The sequence below is a fragment of the Nothobranchius furzeri genome, chromosome 4, assembly GCF_043380555.1.
Source record: "Nothobranchius furzeri strain GRZ-AD chromosome 4, NfurGRZ-RIMD1, whole genome shotgun sequence".
Taxonomy (NCBI): Eukaryota; Metazoa; Chordata; class Actinopteri; order Cyprinodontiformes; family Nothobranchiidae; genus Nothobranchius; species Nothobranchius furzeri.
In genome coordinates this window covers 81,596,582-81,618,261 of record NC_091744.1, presented here as the reverse complement: position 1 = coordinate 81,618,261, position 21,680 = coordinate 81,596,582, and the positions used below count along the sequence as shown (strand labels likewise).

The following is a 21,680-nucleotide window of genomic DNA, read 5'->3' as shown; positions in this document are numbered from 1 at the left end:
ATTATGTTTTAAAGTATTCCTGAGTCAAAATAGGAGATGGATATTGTTTGCAGCTTTGAGTGGAAATTCAATTCAAATTCAAAAATACTTTATTAATCCCAGAGGGAAATTGATTGCTGTAGTAGCTCAGAATAATAATAGTCATCAAAGAGTTGTTGTATATTACAATGGCTGTTGGCAGGAAGGATCTCCAGTAGCGGTCAGTGTTGCAGCGAAACTGAAGTCTCTGACTGAAGACACTCTTCCGTTGTCGGACAGTCTTGTGAAGAGAACGCTCAGGGTTGTCCATAATTTTCTTGATTCTCTGGAGAATCCTTCTTTACATTATCTCCTCCAGTGGTTCCGAAATTGCCGAAACTCTGACTGAGTCCTTGAAAGGGCTTGGAGTTCCTCCATCTTGTTGGCTAGTGATCTCACATTGCCCATTATGATCGATGGAAGAGATGGTTTGAATTTCCTCTTTCTCCGTCTCCGTCTTGCTCCCGCTCTGCATCCACGCATCTTGCGTTTTAGCTCATTTAGGATTTGTGGCTTCAGTTGAGGTATTATTTCAGCCTTTCCAATGTTAATCAGCTGCTCCCGATTGTAAACCAGCTTGTTGCCATGGTTACACATCATAACAAATGCTCAAAAAGTGAAAAAAGCTATAAAAAATAGCAGTAAAAATCCTCCAAGCTTCACAGCACCAGAAACAGAGAAGTAAAGTGTCCAAAAAATACAGTTTTTCTTGAGAAACTAGAAGAAAAAATGCCCAAGAAAAGGCAAAACTTGCATATAGTCAACAGAGCTACTCCTACATGCAGCCACCCAGAGCAGCGCAGTTCCGGAATTTTTTTTATTATACAGCCTTGAAATGTATAATGACAAATCAACAGGCCTTAACAAGATTTGTCTTCTTCCTGCTACATTTTCACTTATGTACAATAAATAATGTAAGAGTTTGTTTTTGATCTAATGTCATTCGTGACATAAACTAATTGAAATCATCATCATCATCTTATATTATTCAAGATTTTCTAAATACTTGTGTAAGCTGATTGCTGTGTGTAGGATCTCCTGTAGCCGTCTGTATTAGAGCAGGTCTAAGGAGCCTCTGACTGAAGATGCTCTGTTGTTGCATGGCGGTGTCATGAAGAGGGTGCTCAGAGTTGTCCATACTTTTCTTGATTTTGTGAAGAATGCTTCTTTGCACCATCATCTCCAGTGCTTCACAATAGTCTCCAGAACAGAACCAGCCTTCTTTAGCTGATTGTTGAGACTTTTCATTTCACTGAGTTGATCAGGGACCTGCAACCTCAGCAGTTTGAGTAACCTCATTTGTCTCCTGTGAGGACATTTGATTTGGACAAGAAGAGCAATGCTGCACTACCATAAAGAAATAAAAACATATAAAAGACATAACAATTAACAGAGGTGGAGGCAAGAAAAAGAAATGCAACAAATATGAAAACTATATCAAAAAAAGAAATACATGATCTAAAAACGTCACCATCCATACAAAGCCTCACCATCTAAGGCTCTGGGGCCACATATGGGCTATCACCATCCCATTATTTATTTATATAGCACATTTAAAATGCATCATGGGAGCTGTCCAAACTGCTGCACAGGTTGGAACATATCACAAATAATCAAAGCAACAAAACACACTGATCAATAAAAGCAAATACAACATTAGGAATACTAAGAACACATTAAAACAACAAAACAAGTCACTGTCTAAAAGCCAAGTCATAGAAGTGGGTCTCTAAACAAGATTTAAAAATCACGACTTTCTGGAGCCAGATGTGCTGCCCGGTGTTTGAAATCTTGATCTCAGTCTCGCATCATGAATCCTCCAACAACCTGGTACTCCAGGTGAGGAAGACAACTTGAGTCAGCAGGGACAGTTTCGGCCTGTAACTCAGACTCTGTGATTTTACTTTTGTTAAAAGGTTTTGTAAAATCATTCCAGTTTTGAGAGGTTAGCCAGTGCTGATAATGAATAGAACATATTTTATAATAGGTTTTAATAGCTGCTGAAAAGCTTTGGTGTCAGAAATAAAAAAATAGATGCTAAAGTAGGGCTCGTCCGGGATTTGAACCCGGGACCTCTCGCACCCAAAGCGAGAATCATACCCCTAGACCAACGAGCCACACGTATAATTTTCAGAACCAGTCTGACAAATCAGTGAGACATCTGTGTCAGCTGTCGATGTGGCAACCTGTGATTGGTATCTTGTCCGACAGCACCCTTTGGTGGCGTTGCTGAGCAATAGTAGGCTCTTTGGCATAGTTGGGTCTGACACTACTCCTGACGCTGAGTAGCCCCTGGCTGCATCCCGTGCTGACGCTCGCTTCGGGTGTGAAAGGTCTCGGGTTCAATTCTAGGACGAAGCCTGATAGAAACGAATACAATTTGATTGATTGTGTTGGAGCAGGGAAAACAGTAAAACATGCTGGTTACCGGCCCTCGGAGAAGGGAGTTGGGCATCACTGTTCTAGATGTTACTCTGCTCCAACACACCTGATTAAGTCAGTATGTGGTTAGCAGGCCTCTGCAGAACTTGATGGTCCACTGAAAAATTGATTCAACCTTGGAATTGGGTGTGTTGGAGCAGAAAAACAAACAGAACATGCTAGATAGGAGCTATCAAGAACCAGGGGATGACATTGTTATTGGATTACAAGATCCTTCTAGGGCCCATCTGGGATTTAAACCCAGAACCTGTTGCACCTTTAGCTAGAAATTTATCACTAGACCAATGAGCCATAGCTATCTTCATCTGTAATCAAGTACCATCCTGGTCACAGAACATCTGTGACACCCATGGTACCCACCAGTGGTGCAAGCTGCAGGCTTGATGCCCAGGTGTGGTAATCTCGCTTTGAATGAGAGGTCCCGGGTTTAATTCAGACAACTTCTGTTAGAGATCTAATTTCTGCCGAGTAAACACATCAGAGAATTATAATAACTCTTATAAGTCACAACACACCTGCTTTTAATACATTCATTTCATTTCAGAAAGCACCTACAATAAACTATAAAAAGATAAATCCAGAAAGATTCATCAAAATAATAAAATAAAATAATAAATATAAGCTCCTAAATTTTTTTCTATTTATAAAAAGTTTTTAAGTAAAACTGACATCAGTTTTAAACGAATAGAACAACAGAGAAGTGACATCCCATTAGAAATACAGAGAGCTCACCCAACACTACTGACACGCTGTAACAGTAACAATATTATGGAAAGGGCTCGTCCGGGATTTGAACCCGGGACCTCTCGCACCCTAAGCGAGAATCATACCCCTAGACCAACGAGCCTCTGATATCTTGTTAAAAACACATGTGGAACACCTGTTAATGTAGCAGTTTAGATTGTTCTCGTCCGATAGCACCTGCTAGTGGTTTAACCACACAACTGCAGTCACACTTTTATCAAAGCCCTGAGTGAAATGAAACCAGTGGAGTTGATTTTACTGGTTCTGAACTCATTTTACATTTATACAAAAAATCACATAAATATATTCTGATTATCTTAAAACAGGACATGTTTAGCCGCATGCTGTCCTTCAACCGCTGGTTGTCTAGGTGGTGTCCTGAAAACAACGTGGGCTACATTGAAAATTGGAAAACTTTTTTGGGGAAAACCTGGTCTGATGCGGAGAGACGGCATCCATCCCTCTTTGGATGGAGCAGCTCTTCTTTCTAGGAATATGGCCAGTTTTATTAGTCCTCCATGACTACTCAGGGTCCAGACCAGGAAGCAGAGTCGTAGTTTAACCCACCCCTCTGCAGCTTCTGTACTGTTACCCACCCACTACCCCATAGAGACAGTGTCCTGCCCACGGCCAAAACCACACAGATTAAATATCAGGCTTAATAAAGCAAACCATGGAAATCTCATAAATATTAGAACAAATTCAACTGAGCAGAAAATTAGAAAAATTAAATGTGGGTTGATGAACATTAGATCCATTTTTTTCTAAGACTTTGTTAGTTAATTACTTGATTTGTGATAATCAGATCTCTTTGCTCTCTCTCACAGAATCCTGGCTACAGCAAGAGGACTATAAAGTTAGCTTAAACGAGTCGACTCCTTCAAATTATTTAAATCATCATATTGCTCGAAGTACAGGGCGAGGAGGAGGAGTAGGAACCATTTTTCATTCTGACTTATTAATCAGTCCCTTACCAATTAATAGCTACAGTTCGTTCGAACATCTTATTCTTAGTTTTCCTAATCCAGATTGCAAAACTGTAAAACCACTCTTGTTTGTAGATTTATATCGTCCACCAGGCCCTTACTCTGAGTTTTTGGATCAGATTTCTGATTTTTTTTATCAGATTTGGTGCTAAATACTGATAAGGTCATTGTAGTGGGGGATTTTAATATTCATGTGGACATTGAAAATGATAGCCTCAATGTAGCCTTAAGTAATATTGGTTTTACTCAAAGAATACATAGCTCCACCCACTCCTGCCATCATACATTAGACCTTGTGCTGACTTATGGCATAGAGTGTGAGGAAATAACGAACTTTCCACATAATCCAGTCCTCTCGGACCACTTTCTGATAACCTTTGAGTTTTGTATAACTGAGTTTTCGAGACATGAAAGTAAATTTCACTATAGTCGGTCTCTATCTGACAACGCAGTTGCATCTTTTAAATCAACTGTTCCATCTTTTCTGTCCTCAGCATCTCAGAGGAACGTAGCAGAGGGCAATATTTTCAGTTCTAGCCCCTCACAAATTGATGCCTTAGTTCATCATGTTAATTCCTCTTTACGTGTGGCATTAGATGATATTGCCCCTTTAAAAAAGAAGGTAATTAGGGACAGGAAGTTGGCTCCCTGGTTTAATTCTCATTTACGAGCATTAAAACAAAACTCTAGGAAACTGGAGAGAACATGGCGCTCTACGCACCATGAGGAGGCCTACCTATCCTGGAAAAATAGTCTTGTGCTTTATAAAAATAAGCTTCGACAAACTAGAACTGCTTATTTCTCAGCATTAATTGAGGAGAATAAGCATAATCCTTAATTTCTTTTCAGTACAGTTGCTAATCCAACATTTTTGACACGCTGTAACGGTGACAACAGCAACATTATAGAAAGGGCTCGTCCAGGATTTGAACCCGGGACCTCTCGCACCCTAAGCGAGAATCATACCCCTAGACCAACGAGCCTCTGAGAACATAATAAAAGAACATCTGGAACAGCTGTTGATGTGGCAGTTTAGATTGTTCTCGTCCGACAGCACCTGCTAGTGGTTTAACCACAAAACTGCAGTCACACTTTTATCAAAGTCCTGAGTGAAATGAAACCAGTGGAGTTGATTTTACTAGTTCTGAACTCATTTTACATTTATACAAAAAAATCACATAAATATATTCTGATTCTCTTAAAAGACGACCAGATTAGCCGCTTGCTGTCCTTCAACTGCTGGTTGTCTAGGTGGTGTCCTGAAAACAACATGGGCTACATTGATAATTGGAAAACTTTTTGGGGAAAACCTGGTCTGATGCGGAGAGACGGCATCCATCCCTCTTTGGATGGAGCAGCTCTTCTTTCTAGGAATATGGCCAGTTTTATTAGTCCTCCATGACAACCCAGGGTCCAGACCAGGAAGCAGAGTCGTAGTTTAACCCACCCCTCTGCAGCTTCTGTACTGTTACCCACCCACTACCCCATAGAGACAGTGTCCTGCCCACGGCCAAAACCACACAGATTAAATATCAGGCTTAATAAAGCAAACCATGGAAATCTCATAAATATTAGAACAAATTCAACTGAGCAGAAAATTAGAAAAATTAAATGTGGGTTGTTAAACATTAGATCCATTTTTTCTAAGACTTTGTTAGTTAATGACTTGATTTGTGATAATCAGATCTCTTTGCTCTCTCTCACAGAATCCTGGCTGCAGCAAGAGGACTATGTTAGTTTAAACGAGTCAACTCCTTCAAATTATTTAAATCATCATATTGCTCGAAGTACAGGGCGAGGAGGAGGAGTAGCAACCATTTTTCATTCGGACTTATTAATCAGTCCCTTACCAATTAATAGCTCCAGTTCGTTCGAACATCTTATTCTTAGTTTTCCTAATCCAGATTGCAAAACTGTAAAACCACTCTTGTTTGTAGTTTTATATCGTCCACCAGGCCCTTACTCTGAGTTTTTGGATCAGATCTCTGATTTTTTATCAGATTTGGTGCTAAATACTGATACGGTCATTGTAGTGGGGGATTTTAATATTCATGTGGACATTGAAAATGATAGCCTCAATGTAGCCTTTAGTAATATCTTAGACTCAATTGGTTTTACTCAAAGAAAACAGAGCTCCACCCACTCCTGCCATCATGCATTAGACCTTGTGCTGACTTATGGCATAGAGTGTGAGGAAATAACGATCTTTCCACATAATCCAGTCCTCTCAGACCACTTTCTGATAACCTTTGAGTTTTTTATAACTGAGTTTTTGAGACATGAATGTAAATTTCACTATAGTCGGTCTCTATCTGACAACGCAGTTGCATCTTTTAAATCAACTGTTCCATCTTTTCTGTCCTCAGCATCTCAGAGGAATGTAGCAGAGGGCAATATTTTCAGTTCTAGCCCCTCACAAATTGATGCCTTAGTTCATCATGTTAATTCCTCTTTACGTGTGGCATTAGATGATGTTGCCCCTTTAAAAAAGAAGGTAATTAGGGACAGGAAGTTGGCTCCCTGGTTTAATTCTCATTTACGAGCCTTAAAACAAAACTCTAGGAAATTGGAGAGAACATGGCGCTCTACGCACCATGAGGAGGCCTACCTATCCTGATAAAATAGTCTTGTGCTTTATAAAAATAAGCTTCGACAAACTAGATCTGCTTATTTCTCAGCATTAATTGAGGAGAATAAGCATAATCCTAAATTTCATTTCAGTACAGTTGCTAAACTTACACAGAATCATAGCTCTGAGCCATCTATTCCCTTAGCCCTCAGCAGCAATGACTTCATGGGATTTTTACAAGTAAAATTTATTCTATTAGAAACAAAATCTTTAGCATTCTCCCTAATGCGATTTCTTCTTCCTCGGTGAGTGAGGCGGCATCGGGGGTGACTTTGGAGCCTCATCTGTGCTTGAACCGTTTTGATCCAGTTGAGCTTTCAGAGTTATCAAAAATATTAGCTTCATCTAAACCTTCAACTTGCATTTTTGATCCAATCCCAACCAAATTATTTAAAGAAGCATTTCCTTTGGTTACTGCCCCCATTCTAGATATAATCAATCTATCCTTAGTAAATGGATACGTACCACAGGATTTTAAGGTTGCTGTAATCAAACCTTCACTTAAGAAGCCTTCTCTGGATCCAGATGACCCAATGAATTATAGACCAATATCTAACCTTCCATTTTTATCCAAAGTCCTGGAGAAAATAGTGGCCATCCAAGCATGTGAGCATTTAAACACTAATGCTCTGTTTGGGGAATTTCAGTCTGGTTTTAGTGAGTATCACAGCACTGAAACTGCATTAGTGAGAGTTACAAATTATATTCTTATGGCCTCAGATAAGAATCTTGTGTCTGTTCTAGTCTTGTTAGATCTCAGTGCTGCCTTTGACACAGTTGATCACAATGTTCTTTTAGAAAGACTTGAACATGTTGTAGGGATCAAAGGAACAGCGTTAGGCTGGTTAAAATCCTACCTGTCTGACACATTTCATTTTGTAAATGTACATGACAAATCATCTTCATACTCCAGGGTTACTTGTGGAGTACCACAGGGTTCAGTGCTTGGACCAATTCTTTTTACTATATATATATGCTCCCAATTGGTAAAATCATTAGACAGCATGGGATAAACTTCTACTGTTGTGCTGTCGATACTCAGCTATATTTATCCATTAACCCTGATGAACCTAATCGGTTGGGTAGATTACAGGCTTGTCTTAAGGACATAAAACATTGGATGACTCTAAACCTTTTGCTTTTAAATCAAGACAAGACGGAAGTTCTCATCTTTGGACCAGAAATCCAGAAAAGGAAATTGCTTAACCAATCGCCTGACCTGAAAGGCATTACATTAATCTCCGAGAACAAAGTAAGGAACCTTGGTGTTATCTTTGATCAGGACATGTCTTTCAATGCCCAGGTTAAACAGGTTTGTAAGATTTCCTTTTTCCACCTTCGGAATATTGCTAAGATTAGAAACATCCTTTCCAGGAGTGATGCTGAAAAACTAGTTCATGCATTTATTACATGAAGACTGGATTACTGTAATTCATTACTCTCAGGAAGTCCACAGAATGTAGTTAAAAGTCTTCAGCTTGTCCAAAATGCTGCAGCTAGAGTTCTGATGAGAATTAAAAAGAGAGATCATATCTCTCCTGTCTTGGCTTCCCTACATTGGCTACCTGTTAAATTCAGAATAGATTTTAAGATCCTCCTTCTCACATACAAAGCTCTTAATAATCAAGCTCCATCATACATCAGTGATCTGATTGTTCCATACGTTCCTAACCGAGCACTTCGCTCTCAGACTGCAGGTCTACTGGTGGTTCCCAGAATATCTAAAATTAGGATGGGAGGCAGATCTTTTAGTTATCAGGCTTCTCTCCTGTGGAACCAGCTCCCAGCCTTAGTCCGTGAGGCAGACACTTTGTCTACATTTAAGAATAGGCTTAAAACATTTTTATTTGATAGGGCCTATGGTTAAAATCTGATGTTAGCCTAAATCAGGACAAGTGGGGGAGTAGAGGGAGGTGGAGTGTACAGTCGGTAAAGACGACTCTCCCTTGCCCTGCCTCCAACATGCCTCCATCTAAATAGGATAGATTATCCAGAGTTTTCTCTGTAGTTATGCTGCTATAGGCTTAGACTGCTAGAGGATACACTGACCACTTTCCACACTCTACTGCTTTCTTCTACTATCTGCTCTTTAACTGTATTACTTTCTGCAATTTCAGCTGTTAACTTTATTTTCTCTCTAAGTGTTTTTCTCCCCAGAAGAAGCAACAACGATGTTCTGCTGAGCTGTGGTGGCCTCATGGAGGGGGCCATCGTCTAACACACTGCTGCTAACCACTTAAACATTCTCTCTCTCCTGATAATAACTTTTTGCTTTCCTTGACATTGGACGTGTTACTGCTAGTTTACCCATTTAATTAGAGATCCACTAGGATAAATACAATAAAGTTTATCTCACCAAATAGAATATTTACTAAGACATCACAATAGAACTATAGACACATTATTGTGTGTGTGTGTGTGTGTGTGTGTGTGTGTGTGTGTGTGTGTGTGTGTGTGTGTGTGTGTGTGTGTGTGTGTGTGTGTGTGTGTGTGTGCGCTCTGTCTTCTTGATCCCCAGTGAGTCATGGTGGATGGCTGCTTATACTGAGCCAGGATCCTCTGGAGGTTTCTTCCTGTTAAAAGGGAGTTTTCCTCTCCACTGTCGCTGCATGCTTGCTTAGCATGAGGATTGCTGTATAGTCACTGACACTAGTCAGTGACTTGATGCAATTTGCTGGGTTCCTTATATAGGACACATTATTTCTGATTGGCTTAATGAACTGTGAATTGGAATGTTTATTATGTGAAGTGCCTTGAGACGACTCTTGTCGTGATTTGGCGCTTTATATATAAACTTGAATTGAATCAGTTTTAAACGAATAGAACAACAGAGAAGTGACATCCCATTAGAAGAGAGCTGACCCAACACATTTAACACGCTGTAACGATGACAACAGCAATATTATAGAAAGGGCTCGTCCGGGATTTGAACCCGGGACCTCTCGCACCCAAAGCGAGAATCATACCCCTAGACCAACGAGCCTCTGATATCAAGACAAGAAAAACATCTGGAACAGCTGTTGATGTGGCAGTTTAAATTGTTCTAGTCCGACAGCACCTTTTAATGGTTTAACCACACTACTGCAGTCACACTTTTATCAAAGCCCTGAGTGAAATGAAACCAGTGGAGTTGATTTTACTAGTTCTGAACTCATTTTACATTTATACAAAAAATCACATAAATATATTCTGATTCTCTTAAAAGAGGTTTGTATTTTTTTAGCGTATATGTAAGCTTATGTAAAAGCTAATATGTATAAGTTTATATATAAGCTTAAACATACATACAAAAATTCCCATCTCACCCTGGGGGGTGGTCTCATCCTTCCAAGCTCGGGTCCTCTACCAGAGGCCGTGGAGTTTTGCCTACATAGTAGGTCTTGGATACCGAACCACAATCAGCCACCTCCTCTACATGGATGACATAAAGCTGTACGCCAAGAGCGAGCGAGACATTGACTCACTGATCCACACTACCAGGATTTACAGCGCTGATATCGGAATGTCATTCGGACTTGAGAAGTGTGGTCGGATGGGGACAAAGAAAGGGAAGGTAGTCCACACAGAAGGGGTCTCACTCCCAGAAGGATCAATAGCAGACATTGAGGACAGCTACCTCGGTATCCCACAAGCTAATGGCAACCTTGATGAACCCACAAGGAAAGGAGCCACAGCCAAAAACCTACAGCAGGTCCTAAGAAGTCAGCTTACGGCAGGAACAAGATCCAGGTAATAAACAGCTACGCCCTGTCAGTAATCAGATCTCCTGCAGAAATAATCCACTGGCCTAAGGAAGAAACACAGACCACAGATGTTACGACACAGAAGCTCCTAACCATGCATGGAGGGTTCCATCCCAAACCCAGCACCCTGAGACTGAACACTAGCTGTAAGGAAGGAGGACTAGTGAGTGTGAGATGTCCAGGATGAAACATCTAAATTCCATAAGTACATCCAGGGTAAGGCTCCAACAGATGATATGCTCAGTGAATGTCTCAGACAATGACGAACAGAGGAGATGCAGGAGATACCATCGTAGGAGGACAAGCCTCTACATGGGATGTACCAGACAGACAACTGAAGTGGCTGACATCAAAAAATCCTACCAATGGCTAGAAAGAGCTGGTCTGAAGCACAGCACAGAGGCTCATCATGGATACACAAGAGCAGAGCAACAGAAGCCAAGATCTAGCACACCAGACAAGGCCCAAGGTGTAGGCTAGAGGCCCCTGAGATGATCCACAACATAACTGCAGGATCTAAGATGCTGGCAGGGAAAGCATCCATGGAACGCCACAACCTAGCGGCTGGCATCGTGTACAGGAACATCTGTGCAGAGTATGGACTGGAAGCCCCAAGATCAAAGTGGGTAACACCCCTAAGGTGGTAGAGAACGAGAGAGCCAAGCTCCTGTGGGACTTCCAGATCCAGACTCACTAAATGGTGACAGAGAACCAACCGGACATTGTGGTGGTGGACAAACAACAGAGGACAGCTGTTGTGGTCGATGTGGCGATACCAGGTGATGCAACATCAGGAGAAAGGAACACGAGACACTAGAGAAGTACCAGGACCTCAGAGAAGAACCTGAGAAAGCCTGAAGAGTGAAGACATCGGTGGTGCCCGTATATATCTATCTATCTGTCTGTCTGTCTGTCTATATATATATATATATATATATATATATATATATATATATATATATATATATATATAAGTTTACCCAGGAAAAACCCATCATACTCGTGACAAAAACATCTAAAAAACAAATTCAACCCGTTTATATTTGATGTTTGCTGAAAGTTTATATGACGGATTCGGCCTTTGTCAGAGTGGCTCGAGGGCTTTAAAGCACAGAATGAGAAATTAACAGAGATGACATCTGTCACCACATCTTTATCTCCCAAATCCTAAAAGGACATTTAATATTAGTGTGTAAGTATTTAAAATGGGCTTCATTAATATTAAAGGATTTCAAAAGTTTTAAAAATATTTCATAACAGAAAATCTTTCAGCTGTGAGTTGAAACAGAAATTATATGGAAGATTAGTCTGAATGTGACTGTTTTCAGGTTTTGTTCTCTCAGGTAGCTTAGCATAAATAATGTCCTGCTAGAAGAGAATTCCCCCTCCTAAGTTTTTCCTAAATAATTGATTTTTCAGCTTATTTATATAAATTTTATAAAGTTTTAAAGTTGAGGAGATGCTGGAGGGAATCTGATTTCCTCACCAGACACAAAGCAGGAACTGTGGTTTGACTTGAACTTGTATCTAGAGGAGAGAAACTGACATCAGTTTAAAATAAATGCTTTCTGGGAGGTTTTAAATTCAGCTATGGAACAAAAGATGTATGGGCTCGTCCGGGATTTGAACCCGGGACCTCTCGCACCCTAAGCGAGAATCATACCCCTAGACCAACGAGCCACATATTCGACATCCAGAACATCTGTGAACATCTGTAAACCTCTGAGTGTTACTGATGTGGCACAAGGATTACAGGTGAAACTGGTCCAACACCACCCTCTGGTGGTGAGAGAACATCACCACAGGTTTAACCTGTGATCAGCTGATTAGTCAGGACACTTTTTTACACCTTCGGCGGTGGATAACGAAATAAGCAAAACCAAAATGTTCAGGTATAAAACATTTATTGGGTGAGTCAGAGGCAGCTGAGAATTCAGGGCAGGGTGAGCTCCATCAGTCTGTGCAGGATCATCTTCTGTCCAAAGCGGACCTGCAGCGCCCTCCACTGCCTGCTGCTCAGTCCTCTGAGAGCTGCTTCGTCCTCCATCAGGACCCGATCTCTGTCCACCAGTTTGTCCTCCGTCTCTCCATCTCCGTACAACCTCAGTGTGAGCCCTGCTGCTTCATGAAGGAGTCGTTTCCATGATGCATTTAATTCAGGAATACCATCGTTACAGAACGCCTGGGAAATCTTCTCATCGTCTTCATCATCCTCCTCCCATCCTTCATTGTCTTTGAACTGGGACAGCTCGTCCTTAGACATACACATCACCTGCAGGGACACGGAGAGAGATGTGTCTCCTGTTGTCAAAACAACGTTCCATAACGAACGCCAGCGCTCGTGCTTCGTCACCTTCAGCGCCGTGTGCAGCTCCGAGTCTGTGAGACAGCCCTGATTACTGAAGACAAAGACTCCGTCCTCCTTCATCATCTGACATAGCGTCTCCCAACGCTCCTCCACCAGCTGCAGGTCTGAATCAGACTGGACACCTGCGGGGTTGGGTTGTAATGTCAGAGCTGTGAAACATCTCATAAGCATGGTTCATGATTGCGAACACCAACACCTTTCTGTCACCTGCTTTAGCAGCTTTGTAGAGCTGGTGAAGGCTGATGTCTGCCGTGTCGTTGCTGTTGCTAGGATACGGCTCGGTAAAGCCATACATATGTAGAAGCTGCCAGTTGGCCATCTGCCCGTAGGTGTTAAACACCTCCTCACCTGTACTGATGCGGCGCACACAAACCATCTTCAGACTGTCCTGAAGGACGAAGAGCAAAGCTTTCAGAATCCACTGAGCTAGAGAGGAAGCGCTGCTGCTGAAACAGGCGAGTCTCTCACAGGTGTGAACTCCAGGTTGGCATTGTGATTGGACACGTGGTTGAGCATGTCTGCCATGGGAACCATCATCGGAGGGTTTGGTGTGCTCTCCTCCTCCTCCTCCTCTTCCTCTTCCTCCTCTCTTTGTGGTTCCTGGAAGCTATGAGGACGAATGGCGGGTGGGTTAAAGGAGACGAACAGAGCAGAAGGGATCTGCACGAAGGTTCTGACCTGTAAGCCATGACAAAGGCCACCAGCTGTGTGTACAGATCCAGCGTGTGTGTGCTGGGGTTCCACAGGTCAGGGTGCCGGAGCATGTAAGGCAGGACGACGTCCGTGTACTCTCGCTGGATGTTGGACAGGTCTGTGTCCACAGCCTCAGGGACACCCGTTCCCTTCAGCAGACGGTCTCGTTCCTCTTTAGACCTGATGGAAGCCATCAACGACCAAGATGTTCTGAAGTCACACAACATGTTTGTAGGATGGAAGTGAAACGTACCAGAACATGGGATGATCCAGAGCCCTGAAGTCAGACCACAGGGACAGGTACGGTCCCCAGTGGGACTGGGAGGATGTGTACTCATAGAGCAGAGCCAGCAGCAGAGGAACCCAGCCGGAGGAGCTCTCCAGACACGACTTCTCTGTAAGGAACAGAAAACTATCAGCATGGACGCAGTCAGGAGGAGTCAACGGGCTTCAGAACATCACCTTTGTTCAACAAGGCTGAAACCTTCGTGGTTTCCAGGTGGAGGAGAGCAGATCTGGGAATGGTGAATAAAACTTCTCCTTCCTCTATGTTGTCCTTCGCCAACATCCCATAAGCTGCCACAGTTCCCTCTTTCCTCACAGACACCTGTAGAAACACATCAGAATCAGAAGGGTTTACGGCCAGATGTGAGGATCACATCATTAAAACAGCTGCAGTCCTTGGTGCAAAACAGATGAACGACGAGCAAATTTAGAATTAAGACATAAACAGGGAGACGACGACTAGAGAAGCTGGATCTGGATTCATTTCACTAAATCCAAAAGCTAAAATGTAATGTTCCTGGAAACATGAGTTACTTACATACATACATGTTAGACCCTAACCCTAACATGACTCGGTAAACTGAGTTATCCATCCATGACTCGGTAAACTGAATTATCCACCTATGACTCGGTAAACTGAATTATCCACCTGTGACTCGATAAACTGAATTATCCACCTGTGACTCGATAAACTGAATTATCCACCTGTGACTCGATAAACTGAGTTATCCACCTGTGACTCGGTAAACTGAGTTATCCACCCTTGACTCGGTAAATTGAATTATCCACCTATGACTTGGTAAACTGAATTATCCACCTGTGACTCGATAAACTGAATTATCCACCTGTGACTCGGTAAACTGAGTTATCCACCCTTGACTCGGTAAATTGAATTATTCACCTGTGACTTGGTAAACTGAATAATCCACCTATGACTTGGTAAACTGAATAATCCACCTATGACTTGGTAAATTGAATTATCCACCTATGACTTGGTAAATTGAATTATCCACCTATGACTCGATAAACTGAATTATCCACCTGTGACTAAATTGAATTATCCACCTATGACTTGGTAAACCAAATTATCCATCTATGATTCGTAAACCGAGTTATCCACCCATGACTTTGAATTATCCACCCATGACTCGGTAAATTGAATTATCCACCTATGACTTGATAAACTGAATTATCCATCTATGACTCGGTAAACTGAATTATCCATCCATGACGCAGTAAACTGAATTATCCACCTATGACTTGGCAAACTGAATTATCCACCTTTGACTTGGTAAACTGAATTATCCACCTATGACTTGGCAAACTGAATTATCCACCTTTGACTTGGTAAACTGAATAATCCACCTGTGACTCAGTAAACTGAATTATCCGCCTGTGACTTGGGAAACTTAATTATCCACCTACGACTCCGTAAACGGAACTATCCACCTTTGACTTGGTAAACTGAATTATCCACCTGTGACTAGGTAAATTGAATTATCCACCTATAACTAGGTAAACTGAGTTATCCACCTATGACTTGGTAAACGGAATAATCCACCTATGACTTGATAAACTGAATTATCCATCCATGACTTGGTAAACTGAATAATCCACCTGTGACTCAGTAAACTGAATTATCCACCTGTGACTTGGTAAATTGAATTATCCACCAGTGACTAGGTAAGCTGAGTTATCCACCAGTGACTTGGTAAACTGAGATATCCACCTATGACTTGGTAGACTTGATAACCTGAATTATCCACCTGTGACACATTTAACAACCCAAATGAATAGCCATGCTAGCCTTTAGCGTATTGTGCTCTTCTTCGTGAGAACGCTACAACCTTAGTGGCAATAAGCAGCGCCCCCTAGAGTCGCAGTACACGGAACTAACCATAGATATGTGTATAATATAAACACGTGTTTATATACATATCTATGGAACTAGCCATGCTGTAAAATCTGTAAAATACAGACCTTACTGCTGAGAACCAGTCCAACTTGGTCACACCACGTGAGAAAGTTCTGCAGAGGTTCGGAGCCATTGTCCACCTGTAGGAAGCAAAGTTATTCATTCTAAAGCATCCTTCAACTGCATGGGTCGAATCAGTTTTCATGATGGCAAGTCACGTGTTAATAAGCTACTGTTACAAAGCTGTAACAGTGAACTACAGCCTCAGACACACGTAATCACCACCACAGCACCATCATAGCTTGTTTCGTGACTGAGACAAACCTTTTGTCGCTTCGCTTCTGTTGCCATCTTGTGAATGTTGGACCCGCGGCCGCCAGCCAGGTGCCGATGCTACCCAGTTAGCACCTAAATCGGTGCCACAGACGTCATATCCGTAAACACCCCGAGGACTGGCGTAGCGGCGGGCCGCCATCTTGGATGGGTCACCATTCGCCCCCAGTGCATTTGTTTCTACTGAGGAAGGTGGTGCATATTTCTGGATTTGTCTTACTGATGCGACAGCCTTATGTGGACCCAGCCCAGTCAACTCTGTTGATGAATGACGCGGTGGACAGTAGAGGAAGCATCTCACAGCGCTTTCTGCAGACCACCCTGACACAAGTTGGTGGAAACGTGAGCAAAAGCAAGGTAAAAAACAACTCCGCTGTGTTAAAAGAACCACAGAATGAACGTACAAAAGAGCATTCATTCATCACCATACGGACTTGAGAAGTGTGGTCGGATGGGGACAAAGAAAGGGAAGGTAGTCCACACAGAAGGAGTCTCACTCCCAGAAGGATCAATAGCAGACATTGAGGACAGCTACCTCGGTATCCCACAAGCTAATGGCAACCTTGATGAACCCACACGGAAAGGAGCCACAGCCAAAAACTATACAGCAGGTCCTAAGAAGTCAGCTTACGGCAGGAACAAGGTCCGGGTAATAAACAGCTACGCCCTGCCAGTAATCAGATCTCCTGCAGAAATAATCCACTGGCCTAAGGAAGAAACACAGACCACAGATGTTACGACACAGAAGCTCCTAACCATGCAGGGTTCCATCCCAAACCCAGCACCCTGAGACTGAACACTAGCTGTAAGGAAGGAGGACTAGTGAGTGTGAGAGCCACCGTCCAGGATGAAACATCTAAATTCCATAAGTACGTCCAGAGTAAGGCTCCAACAGATGATATGCTCAGTGAATGTCTCAGACAATGGCGAACAGAGGAGATGCAGGAGATACCATCATAGGAGGACAAGCCTCTACATGGGATGTACCAGACAGACACCTGAAGTGGCTGACATAAAAAAATCCTACCAATGGCTAGAAAGAGCTGGTCTGAAGCACAGCACAGAGGCTCATCATGGATACACAAGAGCAGAGCAACAGAAGCCAAGATCTAGCACACCAGACAAGGCCCAAGGTGTAGGCCCAAGGCCCCTGAGACGATCCACAACATAACTGCAGGATCTAAGATGCTGGCAGGGAAAGCATCCATGGAACGCCACAACCTAGCGGCTGGCATCGTGTACAGGAACATCTGTGCAGAGTATGGACTGGAAGCCCCAAGGTCAAAGTGGGTAACACCCCTAAGGTGGTAGAGAACGAGAGAGCCATGCTCCTGTGGGACTTCCAGATCCAGACTCACTAAATGGTCACTAAATGGTGACGGAGAACCAACCGGACATCGTGGTGGTGGACAAACAACAGAGGACAGCTGTTGTGGTCGATGTGGCGATACCAGGTGATGCAACATCAGGAGAAAGGAACACGAGAATCTAGAGAAGTACCAGGACCTCAGAGAAGAACCTGAGAAAGCCTGAAGAGTGAAGACATCGGTGGTGCCCGTATATATCTATCTATACATCTATCTATCTATCTATCTATGGCAAGGTGGAGAAACGAGGGTCCGGGCAGGATTTGATCCCCAGACTCCCAGGTGAGAGTCATACGCTCTAACCAGTCAGCCAAAGGGACATCCCCTTGGCCAAGTAGCCAGGGCGCATGATCAATCGGGACATTGTGACAGGACACTCACTGTCACATATCTATCTATCTATCCATCTATCTATCTATCTATCTATCTATCTATCTATCTATCTATCTATCTATCTATCTATCTATCTATCTATCTATCTATCTATCTATCTATCTATCTATCTATATATATATCTATATCTATATATACCTATATATATATATATATATATAAGTTTACCCAGGAAAAACACATCATACTCATGACAAAAACATCTAAAAAACAAATTCAACCCGTTTATATTTGATGTTTGCTGAAAGTTTATATGACGGATTCGGCCTTTGTCAGAGTGGCTCGAGGGCTTTAAAGCACAGAATGTGAAATTAACAGAGATGACATCTGTCACCACATCTTTATCTCCTAACTCCTAAAAGGACATTTAATATTAGTGTGTAAGTATTTGAAAAGGGCTTCATTAATATTAAAGGATTTCAAAAGTTTTTAAAATATTTCATAACAGAAAATCTTTCAGCTGTGAGTTGAAACAGAAATTATATGGAAGATTAGTCTGAATGTGACTGTTTTCAGGTTTTGTTCTCTCAGGTAGCTTAGCATAAATAATGTGCTGCTAGAAGAGAATTCCCCCTCCTAAGTTTTTCCTAAATTATTGATTTTTCAGCTTATTTATATAAATTTCACAACGTTTTAAAGTTGAGGAGATGCTGGAGGGAAACTGATTTCCTCACCAGACACAAAGCAGGAACTGTGGTTTGACTTGAACTTGTATCTAGAGGAGAGAAACTGACATCAGTTTAAAATAAATGCATTCTGGGAGGTTTTAAATTCAGCTATGGAACAAAAGGCATATGGGCTCGTCCGGGATTTGAACCCGGGACCTCTCGCACCCTAAGCGAGAATCATACCCCTAGACCAACGAGCCACATATCAGCCATCCAGAACATCTGTAGGCATCTGTAAACCTCAGAGAGTTGCTGATGTGGCACAGGGTTTACAGGTGAAACTGGTCCAACACCACCCTCTGGTGGTGAGAGAGCATCACCACAGGTTTAACCTGTGATCAGCTGATTAGTCAGGACACTTTTTTTTACACCTTCGGCGGTGGATAACGAAATAAAGCAAAACCAAAATGTTCAGGTATAAAACATTTATTGGGTGAGTCAGAGGCAGCTGAGAACTCAGGGCAGGGTGAGCTCCATCAGTCTGTGCAGGATCATCTTCTGTCCAAAGCGGACCTGCAGCGCCCTCCACTGCCTGCTGCTCAGTCCTCTGAGAGCGCTCTCTGCAGACCACCCTGACACGTTGGTGGAAACGTGAGCAAAAGCAAGGTAAAAAACAACTCCGCTGTGTTAAAAGAACCACAGAATGAACGTACAAAAGAGCATTCATCACCATAGTCTATAGTTTAAACAACATTATTTTATCCACGCAGTATTTATTTTTATTTCTAAAACATCTATTCAGCTTTTTGGAATATTTAAAAATTCTGTTTTTTGAACCCGTAATCATTAGTTTTCAGACACGCAGGTTTTATTTCTCTCCACGCCGCTAGTTTCCCCTTTGAAGAAAATGACCACTGCATAAATAAAATGTTCATGTTTTCCTTAGTTGCTTCTGCAGAAATAAAGATGTCAAATCTGAAAATTAGTTTTAAACCATTAAAAAATCTGGGAAACTTTCTTAAAAATGCAAAAAGTTATGTTGGGAAGCTGATCATGGTAAAATCTGCTGTCTGGAGGAGACATTAGATGTCCTGTAGGGGTGTGTCCAGTTGGAGCCTCCATCCCACCCATCCATGGAGGGAGTTTCATTCTCAGTTTGAGAATAACGCGAAGTTTTAGGAGCTCAATCCTAAAAAGAGGGGTTCAGAGACAGGGAGGTCCGCGCTGGGCTCAGGAGACCCGTGGCGGCCGGGGTTTAAAAAATTAAAGGCGGATTTCTGGAGCTCAGATCACCGTCAGAACCAGGCAAGGACGTCATTTTCACTTAAGTGGGGGGGACACGGGGGGGGGGGGGTATGGGTATCTTTGCAGTATGTTCTAATGGGAAACAGGCTTTAACACAAACCGTTGTTTTCCGCTTAGTCCTAGAGCTCAACCAGTGTCAATTTAATATAGCGTAATATTGTTTTTGGATGGTAAAAAGTGCAGGGGTCAAAACTTGACTTTGGAAAAAGTGGGGGGGGGGACATGTCCCCCCTGTCCCCCCCCCCCCCCCCCAAAATTACGTCCATGGAACCAGGTCAGAACCGACCACCAGAAGAGACGCATGGCTCAGCGGGCCAGCTGATTTCCGGGTCGGAACCGGATCAGATCCGCCGCACCAGGAGAGGATGCGCGGCTTTTAAAAATTCCAGCTCGACTGTCTCGCTCGTGTTTGGGTCGGATCCAGCTCACAGAAGCCCACATGAGCTCCAGAACCGGATGACAGGCGTCTCCCTCCCTCACACTAAGCACTAAACTACATTATGTGAACGGATGTCAACGAAGAGACCGCTGACAGACGCTCATGAGCAGGGGCGCGTGGTACTAGGAGGAAAAGTGGACCTGACTGCCCAAGAGGGGAAAGGGGCCCATGATTCCCTCCCCCCGTTTTTATTTATAAAACATTGGGCCCCCTTTGTGTCAATTTGTTTCATTAGGTATTATTGTTGCCAACTAAAGATGGGAAAATAGAACCAGACTTTGTCAGTGTTCGTTTTCACTAGAGGAGCAAGTCGGACACAAATCTAACCGGCATGCATGGAGCGCCGATCACCGGTGATCTAATCTGCGCAGAACTGGCTCATCTCGAACACGGCCAGTGTCGTTGAGCCTGTGTGTGTATTTGTTAGTGCTGTTGCCTAGCAATCCGAGAGGGCAGAGTCACTAACAAATACACACAAACAGGCTCACAATGACATTGTGACATCATAATGTACCTCTTAGCCAATAGCGATGGCAGATTGATTTTCAAATGCAGTGGTTTTTACCTGACATGGCACAAGACTGTTTAAAAAGATTAAAATTTTAAGATGCACTAAAGTGCAAAACTATTGACTACACGTGTCTGCAGCACAAATAGACACTCAGTTATATATTTTATTAGAGAAAATAAGTTGATTTGGGGGTGACTTGCTCTTTAAATATTTGAAAAACAAGCAGTCTACGAATAAAACATCCAAATCTTTGCCTTGGTCCTTTTTCGACTGGAGTTCTGAAGGGATTCACACACGGCAGCAGTTTGAATGCTTTATTTTCTTTACGTATGCATACTGCAGTTAAGTAGCAAGAACTAAAGGCAAACTAGAAAGGACTACAAAATACAACACACGGACCAATACATTTACAAAACATTCAAAATGTTACAAAACGGGCTGTATTGGTCCTTCTATAGTTGTTCTTCAGTTTGGAACTTTGTACAAGTTGTCAAATGTTACCATCACTTTGCACAGTTTTACACGTGCCAAGGAGAGACCTTCACAGCCAGCTTCAAATGGACAAACCAGGAAACAGGTCTCCACCACCACACCTGAGACTTAACCACGCCTTTCAGTCCCACTCGAAAGGAACAAAACAAAAGAATCAAACAAAAGTAGCAGGCAGTTTTTTTTCTCTTCAATCATCTACTATTCTGCCTCTGAAAGCAAACAAATTCAGTAAGCAGGGTTTGTGTGGGAGGAAAGCAAACTAAGGACTTTGGTAGTGAGTGAGAATACGTTTGTGTCTTTACATGTCAAGGTACGAACTAGCCGACACGTGAGCAGCAACCCACCTGCCGACTTCCCTGCTCTCCCTTTTTTCTTTTTAATATTTACATCAAAGCATCAAAAAAGTATA

General features: G+C 42.4%; 1 protein-coding gene and 6 non-coding genes across 7 annotated transcripts; all 7 read right to left on the bottom strand.

Annotated features, from left to right (window-relative positions):
* Positions 1–2,063: 2,063 nt before the first annotated feature.
* Positions 2,064–2,135, bottom strand: trnap-ugg (transfer RNA proline (anticodon UGG)). Its single transcript has one exon. It is a non-coding gene; the product is annotated as a tRNA-Pro (tRNA).
* Positions 2,136–3,235: 1,100 nt separating this feature from the next.
* Positions 3,236–3,307, bottom strand: trnap-agg (transfer RNA proline (anticodon AGG)). Its single transcript has one exon. It is a non-coding gene; the product is annotated as a tRNA-Pro (tRNA).
* Positions 3,308–5,101: 1,794 nt separating this feature from the next.
* On the bottom strand, positions 5,102–5,173 carry trnap-agg (transfer RNA proline (anticodon AGG)). The gene has a single exon. It is a non-coding gene; the product is annotated as a tRNA-Pro (tRNA).
* Positions 5,174–9,730: 4,557 nt separating this feature from the next.
* trnap-ugg (transfer RNA proline (anticodon UGG)) lies at positions 9,731–9,802 on the bottom strand. The gene has a single exon. It is a non-coding gene; the product is annotated as a tRNA-Pro (tRNA).
* A 2,368-nt stretch (positions 9,803–12,170) lies between these two features.
* trnap-agg (transfer RNA proline (anticodon AGG)) lies at positions 12,171–12,242 on the bottom strand. Its single transcript has one exon. It is a non-coding gene; the product is annotated as a tRNA-Pro (tRNA).
* Positions 12,243–12,449: 207 nt separating this feature from the next.
* setd6 (SET domain containing 6, protein lysine methyltransferase) lies at positions 12,450–16,404 on the bottom strand. Its single transcript, XM_015965133.3, has 9 exons — positions 16,148–16,404; positions 15,889–15,963; positions 14,086–14,230; positions 13,877–14,018; positions 13,609–13,803; positions 13,399–13,537; positions 13,138–13,318; positions 12,916–13,052; positions 12,450–12,834 (listed from the first exon to the last, which is right to left on the bottom strand). The coding sequence occupies exons 1-9, from the start codon at positions 16,172–16,174 to the stop codon at positions 12,496–12,498; spliced, it is 1,380 nt and encodes a 459-aa protein (XP_015820619.3). The 5' UTR covers positions 16,175–16,404; the 3' UTR covers positions 12,450–12,495.
* A 2,308-nt stretch (positions 16,405–18,712) lies between these two features.
* trnap-agg (transfer RNA proline (anticodon AGG)) lies at positions 18,713–18,784 on the bottom strand. The gene has a single exon. It is a non-coding gene; the product is annotated as a tRNA-Pro (tRNA).
* Between the last annotated feature and the right edge of the window lie 2,896 nt (positions 18,785–21,680).

Excerpts from the sequence above, each read along its gene's own strand:
- setd6 (XM_015965133.3), bottom strand. The coding sequence starts at position 16,174 with ATGGCAACAGAAGCGAAGCGACAAAAG. Across the intron at positions 15,964-16,147 it reads CAGAAGCGAAGCGACAAAAG|GTGGACAATGGCTCCGAACC; the intron begins GTTTGTCTCAGT and ends TGCTTCCTACAG. Across the intron at positions 13,804-13,876 it reads CTGGATCATCCCATGTTCTG|GTCTAAAGAGGAACGAGACC; the intron begins GTACGTTTCACT and ends GGCTTCCATCAG.